The following is a 15176-nucleotide window of genomic DNA, read 5'->3' on the forward strand; positions in this document are numbered from 1 at the left end:
TTTCAGTGTGATTTAATAAAATATTCAATTATTAATTAGAATTATTATATTTATTTTGGATAAATGAATAGTTATATTAATTGAGTAATAAGTTTTGTTTCTTGTTGAATAATCAGTAAATTACCATCAAAATCCTTGGCAGGTGGTCTTCCCAAGTTTACCTTTGCTACATCCACAACAACCTCAGTGACATCCAAAGAGCTCATTTTCACATAGTCCAGTAATGCAACCGGGTGATGATAAAGCAGACACTTATTGAGATGTGCCCCCACGCTGAGTCTTGATCCTTGGGTTCCTAGCTGCTCTGGCCCATCACAACTCAAATCGATTCTCTTCATCCCTCCCCTCGACCCTTAATCTGTTCACTGTACACGACCTTCATCCTATCCTTCCTAAACTCTTGCCAATCTGAATAAACTACCTTTTATAATTGGTGTGGTCTTGTTAATGAAATTTAAGTTATAAAATCCTAGCACATATCTATTCTGCTGCTGACAACTCTGTCAACTGAAGATTCAATAACACTTGGTGGCGATAGATCAGGTTGTAACAGCATGTGGTTCTAAAGTAGTTTAGTTCAAAAGTCTAACTTTTACTCACTAGATCTGTGAGCATTGGAGCAGCGAATAGAATTGAGTTGTGTTTCCATCACCCTTCTCTGATTCCGAGGTCTCTTTACTGGTGTGGATGTTAGTGCAGGACATAGTGGCCTGGACAGCAATTGTATTGCATTATAGCTACTAATAGCTATTTCTTAAATCTTCATCAAGAAATTATATTAAATATGGATGAAAAAATGTATTACACATAACATTTGACTTTGACTGTAAAGCAAACTTTTCAAAATAAGACTTGGTGTTGGTGCAATGCAAGACTACATCACCGCAACAGAAGAGGCCTAGGCCTTTTGTATTTCTTGTATTTTACATTGGAACTGTAACGGCGCTACAGTATTGTCACTAATGCTAGTACTACTGTAAGTTAACACTGTGTATCTTGGCCTGACTTTAAACACACGGCCCAGTGTGCTGCTGCACCTTTCAGCTATGAGCAAGTTAGTGGCTTGGTGCTGTTTTCAATTTGGAATTGTTAGAAAATTTCAATTGTGACTTAAATAATGCTTCCATTCATTTAATTTTCATATTTGAATTAACATTTGAATATTGTACAGCAGGTTAAGCCTTTGAAAATGAAATGTCAATGCTGTTTTCATTTTCATTTTGACACCAAAAGAGGATGGTGATATGTACATTTAAATGCATGAATATTGTCCACTGTACAGCAGTCTTTGAAAATAAATTGTAAAAGATGCTGTTCATTTTAATAGATTATTATATTATAAATCATATTTAAATTTTTAAAATTTTAATAATGTACACTGTACAGTGGGTACGACTTTTAAAATGAAATGTCAAACTGCCAAACAGCTTTTCCATTTTCATTTTAATATGGCCATAGAACACCCATACAAGTATGTGGAAATTAAAATGCAAATTATTATTATTATTATTGATTGTTGAATTTCATTAAAATTTTTTCACAAATGACACATTACATTTTTATTTCCAAGTTTACTTTATTAGTAGTTATTTCCACAGTACCTGCGCTTTACTAGAACCCACCTATGCAGGAGCATCTTAATGTCTGAAAAATGCGCCCTTTAAATAGCAGGAAAATACTGCACCATTGACTTTAGACCAGGTTTTTGTTGGTCAATGGCGCAAGTTCTTTTTGCTGCCTCAAGATAGCAATGCGGCAACAACGCGGCTGGTCACGCCTCATTTTAAGACCAACAATGCCTTGGGCGCCCAGATGGGTGTAAGAGTGTGGGCGCTGTGTGTGAAAATGGCTACTGTGTCGGTCAAAAACTAGCAATGACACTTGCGCTGAGCTTTGGACAGTGAAGGGGAATGGTACAGTGGAAGAAAATGCATGCAGGCATGCAGAGGAAGTGGAGGATTTCTTACAAGGTAGGGCGGGGTGCAGCATTGATTAGACATGTGCACTGAAAAACTTGAGCTTTTGGAAATGTAAAGAGGGTAACTACAGCAACAGTTTGAAATCTTAATACAGCATTAATGTTTTGAATGGAATGCTACTAGAAAAAATGTTCTTGAACTGTGGGTTAATTGTAAGTTTGTTGTGCATTCCAAAGTGGCTTAGATAATAAAACAAAATAAAAGAAAGAAGTACTCACTGTCCTCAATTATTTACAGGCCAGTACATAAACCCAGCTGTTAGACTGAAAAAGAAATTAAAATAAGATCCCAAACTAAATGAAAATGAAAACAAAATGACCATGATTTTCCCCAGAGGGAGTTAGGTGCCCCGCGATTGGTTGCTGATGCAGAGCATTGGCATGTCAGAAAGACAAACTGGCTGACTGGCTATCTTGGCTTGCTGACAGAAAGAGGGGGAGGGAAATGTAAGGAGGGAGGAGAAAAACAGGGAGTGTGATAACAGCGCTGAGAAGATTTGTTGGCTCTCTGTTAGTGTGTTTACCAGCAGCCTGGTGTACTCGTGGATTATTCTATAACAGTGCCTGGATTATGAGAGCAGGGGCTCCAATGTTCAGTAGATACTGTCAACCACATGGTAATGTACGGGACCAGACTTCTACTGTATCTGTCTGCCAGCTTTTAGCATATGAAACCTGTGATAGAGGGGTTAGAAAAGGTGTTTCCTTCATTTCCTTATTTGACAGGAGTGCTGTTCTAAGCATATTTGAAGTAGTGCTGCTGTTTCAGGCAGTTACAGCATGTTTTGGTGTGTGTTGTGTGTGTGCGAGCGTGTGAGCCGATTAAATTTGTCTCTTAGGTGAAGGCATAAATCCAAATACACATGCCTGTTCGTGTGGACTCTCATCCAGTCTGTGTGCTTTAGTTTGTTTCTGTGTGTTGAAGTATGTACAAGAAACCAGTAATTAGTGGAAGAGGAAGATATTTTGGTAGAGGAGTTTGTGGTTGTTTTCTGTGTGATTTATTTTCATGTGGTTAAAGTATAGTCTTCCTTTCCTACTCAGTCTTTTTCAGTCAGTGTCCTGTCTTTCCCATTTTTTCCTACCTTTTCTTCTTGGGCTTTCGTCACCTGTAAACACAGGCAGCTGAGGCATGCCCAGGCACTGCCCAGGTATTGGTATGCGTCAGCTTTGCAAAGTCAGTTTCTCATACCTTTATTTTTTACCTTTTTTAATTTTTTATGGAGAGGGAGCTAACATGAAACCATCTTCCTTTCTAGAAAAAATATAGTCCAGTTAACATTTATACACAGAAAACCAAAATGCTTAAATGATGAGCATTATCGGTCTCCATTAAAATAATCTACACACTCTCACATCTAAGTTAAATATTCCCAGTTTAGATCTCTCAGGTAACCTACAAATGCACAAGCATTTGTATTTGTGTCCTCTCCAGAATGGTAAATATAGTCCACTGTGTTTTACTATATATCACACAAGGTGTCACAATGTACCAAGGATGACTAATTAATCATTTTGGAAAGATCTCTCTTAGCCAACAATTTTAGCTTACTATGTTATTTCTTTCTTACACACACACACACACACACACACACACACACACATACACACACACACACACATACAGTATCTTAACACCTACTTTATGTGCTCAGACGATGTGAGTATGGTATGTATCTCTTGTGTTGATGTACAGCTGGGGAAAATGCAGTTCACGCCGCTTCTACTGTGCCATGAGGATGACCTCTTTTTTCAGTTGAAGCTTATTTAGGACAGTATTTTACTTGTGCATGCACAACAACCAGCGCAAAGCGGTAGGTCTTGGTAGATAAAGAGCAAAATATATTTGTTTTGATAAATCCAGGTCTAAACTCAACAATCAGGGGGTGAGATGTGTTTAACTATCAAGAAGAGTCTTAAAACTTTGTGACAGCTTTATGGTTGAATTTTTATGTTCACACCTTAGTAGGTGCACTAGTTTGCAGTATACAACAGGATAGAATAACAGTGACCACCAATGAGTACTTGCTGGTAAGATTTCTGTTCGACTTGCTCCTGACTTGTTGTGGCATCACACAACAATGAGACAATAATCAAGACTGCATAACCAACAGGGAAAATCTAAGAGCTGCTCTGGACCCCAACTTTTGAGGGGCCACAGATTTACTGTGCGTCAAATAGACAGGTTTCTTGTATAGAGAGCCTAAGTCACTCGCGTCCGCTTCCGGCACATGGGACCTTTATTTCGAAAAAAAATATGTACAGTAGTCAATGATGAGAGACTTATTTTTTGATCATGTTTGAACTGTGCCCTAAATTGAATATAATGATTGTCCATTTTTAAAAGAGTATTTTGTCCATCAAGAAAGTTGCAGTTTCTTGTAAAGCAGTGAAGTTACCTTTAGTTTTGTGTGAAAACCGTTCAATGAACTACATCTCTCGTAGTAGTTTATGTCATTATCAACACAATAAACATCACCACCATGTTAATGCGGTAATGTTCGCATTGTAAACTCTTGTTTACTCAATAATAAACTGCCATTTCAGAATTGGATCTGTTTGTGTTTCATTTGCATATTATTTTAACATTTACGACTACGTGGCGGGTCAGCGGCACCAGACCTTATGTTGTTCTAGTCAGCTATTAGCCAAAAAGCTAAAGGAAGAATGGAGAACGAGGGAGAGAGGTGTTCTCGTAAGTATTGCCATTATGCCTGCTGTGTCACACAGAGATGCAAATAACATTGTCTTCCGTTGTAAACTTTGTGAGACCAGCAAAAAGCTTTCAACTGCAAACAATTTTGTATTGAAGCATCTGCTAAAGCAGCACAGCAACGTGAAACTTAGCCTGTAGAAAGAAACTCCAAGCATCCACTTAGCAGGAGAGAGTGGCGTTAAGCAAAGTTTTGTGTTTTGTAAAAACACTGAATACTTCTCTTATAAATGCATGTGCAAAACCGTAACGTTATTTCTAGTCGAGACACTTACATTTTTTTCATCTCAGCCATAGATGTTAAAAAACGTTTCATAAAAATCATATTCATTGCATCAGCATACAGCATCCTCTGGTCTGAGAGGCTGCAGTGTTTTCAGTTCGGCTGGTTGTTGACTGCTCAGATTAATTATTGTTCCAGTAAAGTGGATTCATTTCTAAAATGAGCTGCTGAACAGGTTTTCCTAACTTTTAAGGATGGGGTGAGGTGGTTGAAAGTAGTAGTAACGTAATGACTAACGTTATTATTTACTTTTAATTCCCAGTAATAAGTACAGTAATATTATTACTTTTTAAAGGAGTAATAAGTAAAAAGTAACTCATTACAATTTCTGAGTAATTTACCCAACACTGCTGCTAGATATGCTGTATAGACTGATATAATATGCTGCTTTCTGCCCCCTAGTTGCGTGCGCTTAATGACGTTGCAGAGAAACCCGTCTATAGTTTTTGGTAATTTGATTAAGTGTGTATTTGTTTGGGAAGAGATACCACGCTAAATGAGTCATAGGTACAAGTTTGTTTATTAGTCATTAAACAGCACAAGGCTGCATAACAAAATGAAATTTGTATTTCCTTCATGCTACACACACAACATATAATTAAGTGTAGGTGTAAGTGTAAATATGGTAAGATATAAAATAAAACAATATATACAGCAAGAGCTGCCAGTTGGTTAGTCATGATTAAGTGTGCCAAAAAATCGATAAAGCAGTATATCATTATACATTTTTCCAAGATACTGTATCAATATTCCAGCCCAGATAAATAAAAAAAATAGCGCTTTGACGGTTAACTTCATTTACATGCTAACGGACGTTAGCATCGCGATAATATAATCTTAACATAAACTTCACATTGTGCTTCACATGCTTAACATCCTGAGTGACAAATTTTGCAAATACTTAAAAGTACATATGTTTCCTGTGCCCTGTGTGAAATAAAAAAAAGCTGCTAACTTCACTGTCTTGATCTGCCACTCTGCTGCTTCAGCACACAACACTGACCAAAGGATCAAAACTAAAATACAGCTATCACTTGGTGGAGAAAGGGCAGTACATTGCCATGCCACTGAACAGTTATCAATATAATGTTATGTACATATTAGACTTAGGTGGTACACCGAAATTTGTATCAGCCTGCAAATCACCCACCCACACAAGCAGCGGTGGGAGGCTTCGGCAGACTACGCTGTCATCTCTTTTCCGTATTTTTCCACCTGCAATCCCTTATCACGGCAGCAGGCGAGCCGCTTGCTTGTTAATGACGCAGCCTATCAAACAACTCAAACCCAAACCAACATCCACACCCTGTGTTCAATGTTGCTTTAACGTTACCTGGTCTGTGCTTGTAAAATATCCACCGCGACTTGTAACGTCATTTCAAGTTTTTAACCAAGTAAAGTCTGTGCGAGTGAACACATGCACATAAGACGACCGCTACAGCTTTATACATTTGACTCTGATTTATCAAAACTTTAATATATTTTGTTGTACTTTTGTTCAAAGTACTTCTTCTAACATGCATTATGTCATGGTATCTTGGTGAGGTCTCAACATAACAAATGTTAGGGATAATCTTTGTTTAGGTTATGCGTTTCTTAAAATAAGGGGGGGAAAGAATATCGGCCCATATATCAGCTATCACGCCAATATAACGCCCTCCTTTGTAAAGCGATGTCTTCTCAACCCGGGTGTAAATGGCTTCCTTAACACCTCTTTCAAACCATCCATCCTCTCTGTCTAAAATGTGCACCTGGTGGTCCTCAAACAAGTGTCCTTTATTAGAATCAGAATCAGAAGGAGCTTTATTGCCAAGTAGTGTTTTACACATACAAGGAATTTGCTTTGGTGTTACATACAATACATACAATAATACAACTGACAATATAAAAAAATTAAAATAATAAAAATAAAAATGGAACAACAATTTACAAATAACAACAAATTAACAAATATGTGCAATGTGCCATGTTCGTGCATGATGTGACATGAAGTGATATTTACATGTGCAGAGACGATTGTATTATTTGAAAGCAGGGGGAGTGTCAGTGGGGGCCACGGCCTTGTTGATGAGACTAGCTGCAGATGGGTAGAAGTTTTGGTCCTGATGAATACATCCTTTGCTGGGCCTTCTTGGTGAGGGAGGTGATGTTCAGCTCCCACTTGAGGTCCTGGGAGATGATGGTACCCAGGAAGTGGAAGGAGTCCACAGTGGTGATGGGGGAGTCACACAGGATGATGGGGGAGGGTGGGGCTGTGCTCTTTCCACGACCATCTCCACTGTCTTCAGAGCGTTGAGCTTCAGACTGTTCTGGCCGCACCAGGTCACCAGATGGTCAATCTCCCACCTGTAGGCGGACTCATCCCCACCAGAGATGAGCCCAAAGAGGGTGGTATCGTCCACAAACTTCAGGAGCTTGACAGACTGGTGACTAGAGGTGCAGGTGTTGGTATACAGGGAAAAGAGCAGAGTGGAAAGAACGAAGCCTTAAGGGGATCCGTTGCTGATGGTCCTGGAGTCAGAGACATGTTTTCCCATCTTGACGTGCTGCTTCCTGTCCGTCAGGAAGTCTGTGATCCACCTGCAGAATTTGCTACGTGGTTCCGACGCCGCATGAAGGTGCTATATGTCACTTCCTGTGTCCCCTATGTGGAGCTACATAGCACTTGGCGCTATGAATATAAATCAGTATTGGCGTGTAGATGTCTGCGGGGTGGGAGAGTTATCAAGCACGTAAAGTTTTGTTCAGATTTGAGCATGTACACTGAAGTTACAACAACTTCCTGTGTCATGGCGAAGAGTTGATCTTTGACGCCACAAACACGCCCACTGAAGAAAACTCACAGATAGCACAACTTTTCATCGTCAATGCCTTTAGAAGGCACAGCAGAAATTTGAAGTCGATCCGACTAAATCCCTAGGAGGAGTTCGTTAAAGTACGGAGTGTGTAAATTGCCAAAAATTACCATTAAATCCAAAATGGCCAACTTCCTGTTGGTTCAGCTGGGAGAGCTTGTCCTGCAGCAGGGCCAGGATGATGGTGTTGAAAGCAGAGCTGAAATCCACAAACAGGATCCTGGGGAGTTCAGGTGCTGGAAGATGTAGTGAAGGGCCATGTTTACTGCATCATATACAGACCTGTTGGCTCTGTAGGCAAACTGCAGGGAGTCCAGGAGTGGGTCTGTAATGGATTTAAGGTGGGACAACACAAGACTTCATTACCACAGAGGTTAGGGCGACAAGTCTGTAGTCGTTTAGTCCTGTGGTTCTTGGTTTTTTGGGGACAGGGATGATGGTGGAGACTTTGAAGCAGGCTGGCACATGGCATGTCTCCAGTGAGGTGTTAAAAATGTCTGTGAACACCGGAGACAGCTGATCAGCACAGTGCTTCAGGGTGGATGGGGAGACAGAGTCCTGCCCAGCTGCTTTGTGGGGTTTCTGCCTCCTGAAAAGACCGTTGACTTCCCTTTCTGTGATGGAGGGGTGGGGGTGGAGCTGGCCAGCTCTGAGGAGGGAGGAGAAGAAGTGGTGGACCAAGGCTGAAGCTGAGCGGAGGAGTCATGGGGGATGGTGTCTGATTGACTCTCAAAGCGCAGTAGAACTTGTTCAGCTCATTTGCCAGCCGTGAATCGTTTATGGAGTGGGGGACTTTGGGTTTATAGTTTGTGATCTGTCTGAACCCCCTCCAGACAGAAGTGGCGTCGTTTGCAGAGAACTGGTTCTTCAGTCTCTCAGAGTACAGTTGTTTAGCTTCTCACACTTCCCTGCTAAACCTGTACTTTAACGCCCTGCACCCGGCCCTGTCACCACTCCTAAATGCCTCCTCCTTTTCCAACCTCAGCTGTCTGAGCTTAGCTGTGAACCAGGGTTTGTCATTGTTATAACTCACCCTGGTGCGTGTTGGTATACATGTGTCCTCACAGAAGCTGATGTAGGATGTCACAGCCTCTGTAAACTCATCCAGATTGTTGGTAGCAGTCCTGAAAACATCCCAGTCAGTGCAGTCCAAACACACCTGAAGGTCCTCTACAGCTTCACTGGTCCACTTCTTTGATGTCCTCACCACAGGTTTACAGAGCTTTAGTTTTTGCCTGTAAGCAGGAATCAGATGGACCCTGATGTGATCGGAGTGTCCCAGTAGAGCACATGTGACGGCGTGATAGGCACTGCTAACTGTGGTTTAGCAGTGATCCAAAGTGTTCCCCTCTCTCGTTGGACACTTTATAAACTGTCTGTATTTGGGGGGTTCTTGGCTGAGATTTCCTTTGTTAAAGTCACCGAGAACAATAACAAGGGAGTCCGGGTTTGTCTGCTACACACACAGTATCTGGTCGGCCAGCATGCGCTGTGCATTGTGCACGTTTGCGTGCGGCGAGATGTAAACACCGACCAGAGTGAATGAAGCAAACTCACGGGGGGAGTAAAACGGTTTACAGTTAATGATAAGAAATTCTAGATTAGGAGAACAGTGCTGCTGAATCACTGTCACATCGCTACACCAGCCATTGTTAATATAAAAACAGATACCTTCACCTTTTGTTTTGCTGGAGAGCTCTGTGTCGCGGTCCGCTCTGTACAGTTGGAAGCCAGCCAGCTGCAGCGCGGAGTCCGGTATGAGTTCAGACAGCCAGGTCTCCGTGAAGCACAGAACAGAAGATGAATAAAAGTCTCTGTTTTTCCCCACCAGAAGCTGAAGTTCGTCCAGTTTGTTGCACAGTGAGCACACGTTGGAGAGAAATATTGCCGGTAGCGTTGTGCGGAGTCCCCGCCGGCGAAGACGCACAAGCGACCCGGCTCTTTTTCCTCTCCTGCAGCGCTTCACAGCACGAACAGCGAGCGAGCCCTTCACCAAAATGTCCAATAATTCCACTGATGACGCAAGAAAAGTGGGAATTAAATCCGCTGGAGTTGTTCCCCTGATGTTCATGAGCTCCTCCCTGGTGAAAGAGCACCGGGAATCACAGCCAAAAACTGAATTAACACACAAAAACAAAACAAAACAAAGTGCACCTAACACCGAGGCAACTATACTCAGCGCCATCTTGGATCAAAAGCATGTTCTTGGGTTTAAAAAACACAGGGATGTGGTGTTTAAAAAGTTTCTTTGATACTCCAGACACATATGGAATCACAATGTTGATGTGTTTGACTTTCTTTTCCTCATCCCCTGTAGTGTTGTTCTTACTGGATCTTGTGATCTTTGTGTTTCCACAAAGGTCCATTTAGGGTATCCACAGGCTGTAAGTGCCCACTTTAGGTGGTTCTGTTCCTTCTCTCTGGCTTGGGCACTTGTTGGTATGTTCTGTGGTGCAAGGGTTCTCATGACCCCTAGCATTCGCTCCAGTGGGTGATGGGAATTGAAAAGTAAGTAGTGGGTTTCCTGTATACCCTAGTTTGCAGGCTCCTGTCCTCTTCAATGCGTACAGCACAGGCCAGGAAGACCAAACTGTTGTTGTGGACACTCAAATAAGAGCTTTGGGACCTGCAAGATGGCGGAGCGGAACAAGTTCCGGTTCAAGCGAGGATCGAGTAGCGAGGAAACAACAAACAAGAGACTTGAGAAGCATCCAGTGAGGGAGAAGTTAAAGTGTTTGATGGCCACAGGCAGGAATGACTTCCTGTGGTGCTTTGTGGTGCATTTTGGTGCATTTTTGGTGGCTGTTCCACTAGGGTATGAATGTGTGTGAATGGTAGTTTCTATTTGAGCACTTTCACTCAGTGTGTGAATGGTGAATGCGATGTAGTGTAAAAAGTGCTTGCAAAGACTAGAAGGGCGCTACACAAATACGGAGCATTTACATTTTATATTTTTGCTACTGTGTTGACCAGCACATCATGGAGTGGGTGGGCGATATTGTCCAAGATGACACGGCTTGGACAGCACCCTCCTCAATGCCACTGGCATTGCGGGTCAGTTTGTTGAGTCTGTTAGCATCCACTACCCTTGACCTGCTGCCCCAGCATGCAACATGATAGCACTGGCCACCACAGACTCCTAAAACATCCACAGCATTTTCCGGCAGATGTTAAAGGACCTCAGCCTCCTCAGAAAATAGAGACAGCTCTGGCCCTTCCTGTAGAGGACTTGAGCGTTCTTGGCCCAATTCAAGGGATGGGCAGGAGCCATTGTGTCAAATCTGTAAAAGAACAGATTAAGTTTGTTGTCCAAACTGCCTTCAACTCCTCTGCTGCCAGTCGGTCTGATTCCAATGATGTTCTTCATGCCACTCTAGACCTCCCTCATGTTGTTCTGCTAGAATTTCCACTCCAGCTGTACTTCTCCTTAGCCTCCCTGATCTTTACTTTCAGGTCCCCCTGAGTTGTCCTCATCTCCACTCTATAACCATCTCTGAGAGTCCTCCTCTTTGTATTCAGGGAGTCCTTGATGTCCTTACCCACAGTTTGTTATTTGAGTAACAATGGACAGTCTTTGTTGGGACAGTGCAGTCCACACAGAAGGTTATGTAGTCTGAGATACACTAAGCCCATCAGTGTCCTCTCCATGTGGCACATATCTTTGGTGTTGTTGGTGTTGAGGTCTCTCTCCATCTGCCTCAACCGTCATCCCCACCCCGCTCACTGTGATATCTGACATTGTACCAATGTACCTCAATTTCCCCTTTGCTTCTCCAAATTACATTACATTACTGCACCATATCTTTTCGTCTTTCTCAATTAGATCCTCTATTCCTGTTTGTTATCTCAAAGGAAATCCCTCCTGCCTCTCCCTAAAGTTGTGTTTCAGTTCTCTCTCTAATATGGGGTGTGTTTAACACTGTATTTTTCACAAAAATACAAATGTGATCATTCTTTTGTATGAAGGAATCTTTTTTCATGTAAAGAAGTACTAGACAGCATTTATCATCACAGCATATACAAACGTGTAAATATATCAGTTTGTACAACTCCTCGCAACTTTGAAGGGCTGTTTGAAGGTTAAGACCTAGTTTTAAGTGTTAGGGTCGAATTAGGTTTTAGTTAGGGTAAGAGTTAGGGTCGGCATTTAGTTTGTAATGGTTAAGGTTAGGGTAAGAGTACAGGGAACTCATTATGTCAATGAGGGTCCTCACAAGCACAGATGTGATGCAGACAAAAGAAGCTGAGAGAACAGGGTTTCTCTCTGCATGTGTTGTTGTGTTTAAGGCCGGATCAGAAGTCTATTTATGTTTGGGCCTATATGATCTGTTTATCGGTGCAAAGTTAAAAGGAGTTAGCATGCAAAGACTGTGTCTGTGTGAAGAATAACATTTCTGACAACAATTTAGCAGTGGCTGAGAACTATGGTTACATAATGTCACATTAATGATCACAAAGATAAAACTTAAATGAAAAACCCATCAATGTACATTTATCAAAGCTACAGTCCTGTGCTTAGCCAAGTACATTAAGCTGTGTGAAGCTATACAATGCCCTGGTACATTACCTATCCGTAAAGAAAGAAGTTGCTTTGGTGTGGTTAGCTGATGGGTTTGTTGTGGAATCAGTCAGGCAGGGAAGAATTTTACAGTTGCAGTCTTTTGCTGTGTTGTGATACAGTTTGATAAATACTTTTTTTTATCAATGTGGTATCTGAGGTCACAGGTCATTGACCAATCGTAGCTGCAGCTGACTTCACATGTCTGTGTGACTATCTGGAGAATTCCTGACCCCCCCCCCCCCCCCCCCCCCCCCCCCACACACACACACACAGTCGTGTTTTCATCACTTCGAAGGACATTACATTGACTTACATTAATTTCCTGGAGAATTACTGTAACATAACCATTACCAGTATTTTCCTTACCCTACCCCAAACCAAGTCTTCACCCTAACATGTAATGATTTACGTAATGTGGAATTGCAGTCCCCATAATGTGACACTGTAAACAGATTTATGTCCACACGCGCACACACACACACACTCACTGGCTGAGAAAACACATTCCGGTAAAATAGAAGCAGTGAGGTGTAAACCCTGTTTTTGCAGTTTGCCAGCAGATTCCAGGAATCAGTCTTGCATCAGGTCAGGCATTTTACAGCAGCTTAGAAAGAAACCGACTAGTGTTTGATTTAACAATTTAGACCCACAAATATTTTTTTCCCCTAATACCTGTTAGGCTAATTTTGTGAAGCCCCATAGTTCTTGATACTGACTTTTTCTTATAGCAATGTGTCCTCTTTCTGAATATTTCACAGAATACCTTCCTTTCTCCACTTGCATAAATTCTGTTGAAGCTTGTCCTCCTGCCTACATAAAATAGTCTGACATCTTAATAGATGTAAATCTTCTGTGCGCCTTACAACTCTTGAACGGTAGGAACAGCAACGTAGGAATAAGATTATTAACTTTTATGGGACTAAGATTTAAATAAGCAAATGTCATCATATGTAATACCTGCTGCATAATGTGCACTACACACATAATATATGAGCACACATCAAAGGAGAATGTCATAGAGCAGAAAGGTATGGGTCACAAACTAGTCTCTTTATCTGCTTCATACTATATCCTGCTAACTAATATTTTTCTATTTCAATTCTGTTTTATTTATATAGTGCCAATTCATAATAGAAGTCAGTGTTTCCCCTACCATTGTTTTGGGTGGGGGTTGTCCAAATACATACATTTGGTCATGCTTTGTAAACAACGTGCCCACGTGAGAGTAGCGTCGTCAGACCCACTTACCATGTGTTCAGCAGCATGGAGGCTATCAATAGTGGACAATTCACAATACATGTATTGCAACAATACATTCAATTCAATTCAATTTTATTTATATAGTGCCAAATCACAACAACAGTTATCGCAGAGGGCTTTTCATAAAAGAGCAGGTCTAGACCGTACTCTATGATGTTATTTACAGAAGCCCAACAGTTCCCACCAAGAGCAGCACTAGGCGACAGAGGCAAGGAAAAACTTCTTTTAAGAGGCAGAAACCTCGAGCAGAACCATGGCTCAGGGTGGGCGGCCATCTGCCTCGACCGGTTGGGGTGAAGGAGAGAGAGAGAGAGAGAGAGAGAGAGAGAGAGAGAGAAGAACAGAGAGAAAGAGAGGGATGGAAGGAGAGAGAGGGGAGGGAGGCAGCCTACATAATATACACACACAGAGGTACAGTCAGTAAAGGTGATGTTGCTATAGACTAAATGAAAAATGGTACAGATATTTATAGTAGTGTTAATGATAACAGTCGTAATGTTAATGATTATAATAACAATAATAACAATAGGACTAGTAACAATAGTTGTTGCAGCAGAGGGTGTCGAGCAGGAACACGGGGGCAGCAGGTGACCCGCAACCACAGATCCAGACTCCACAGCTCCAGAGCCAGAAACACCCGCAGGAAGCAGGCATGTGATTGGCAAAGGGCAAAAAAGCAGGAGTTTTACGTTGCTGTGTTGCTTTAGCTGATGCTTAAATTAGCCTAAGTATAAATATAGAATTGTTTGCATTCAAAAACTTGATGCTGGTCGCACAAAGTTTACAACGGACAACAATGTTCTTTGCATCTTAGACTGTGACACAATAATGGCAATAAAGTTACTTACAGCTGTCGAAAATACCTCCCTCTCCCTGTTCTCCAGTCTTCCTTTAGCTTTTTGGCTAACAGCTGACTTAAACAACATAAGGTCCGGTGCCGCTGACCTGCAGTGCGTTCAGTAGGGCAGCGTTACTTGGATTAGTAACTGTAATGATAACTGTTTTGGAAATAGTAATCCATTGCATTACTCTTTACTGTATTACTGCCCAACACGTTAAGTACTAATGATGCGCGAGAGTGACTGTGGTACACACTACGCAGGTGTGGAATTGGCAGCTGAACACAAAGGAACATCCTTGTTGATACTTGGAAAGGAAGAAAACTTTACAAACTTCAGCCTGTAGATGTCCTCAAATCCTTTCCATTCGGCCAACTCCTGCAAACCCCCCCTCCCTTCTTTTTTTTAATTACAGATCTGCATGATACACGTGGGTCAGATTTTCAGGTTGGAAAATCTGGAATTCCGGATTAATCCGGAAAAATCACATCCCTGAGGAAGTGATAGGAGGAGAGAGGAGAAGGACAAGAAAGCCAAGGACTACGGGAAAGGGGAGAAGTTGAGTTACATGCATTAATGGGATGAGGTTGCATACAGAGGGAGAGAAAGTAGAGGAGAGAGGAGCTCAGTGCATCATGGGAAATCCCCCGGCAGTCTAGGCCTATAGCAGCATAACTAAGGGATGGT

The 15176-nt window shown here is 41.8% G+C and overlaps 1 protein-coding gene across 2 annotated transcripts in view; it reads left to right on the plus strand.

The window, feature by feature from the left end:
• Positions 1-15176, plus strand: part of LOC123986234 (kinase suppressor of Ras 1-like) — a 45693-nt gene that overhangs the window by 12473 nt on the left and 18044 nt on the right. Inside the window, exon 1 of one of the 2 annotated variants that reach the window (XM_046074385.1) lies at positions 1856-1970. The exons of the other annotated variant lie outside the window; for it this stretch is intronic. Within the exon in view, the coding sequence (XP_045930341.1) occupies positions 1911-1970 (60 nt within the window). The 5' untranslated portion in view covers positions 1856-1910. Of the gene's footprint in view, positions 1-1855; positions 1971-15176 lie in introns of those variants that run through there. 2 annotated transcript variants of the gene reach the window in all.

Source organism: Micropterus dolomieu, linkage group LG17, assembly GCF_021292245.1.
Source record: "Micropterus dolomieu isolate WLL.071019.BEF.003 ecotype Adirondacks linkage group LG17, ASM2129224v1, whole genome shotgun sequence".
In the NCBI taxonomy this organism is placed as follows: Eukaryota; Metazoa; Chordata; class Actinopteri; order Centrarchiformes; family Centrarchidae; genus Micropterus; species Micropterus dolomieu.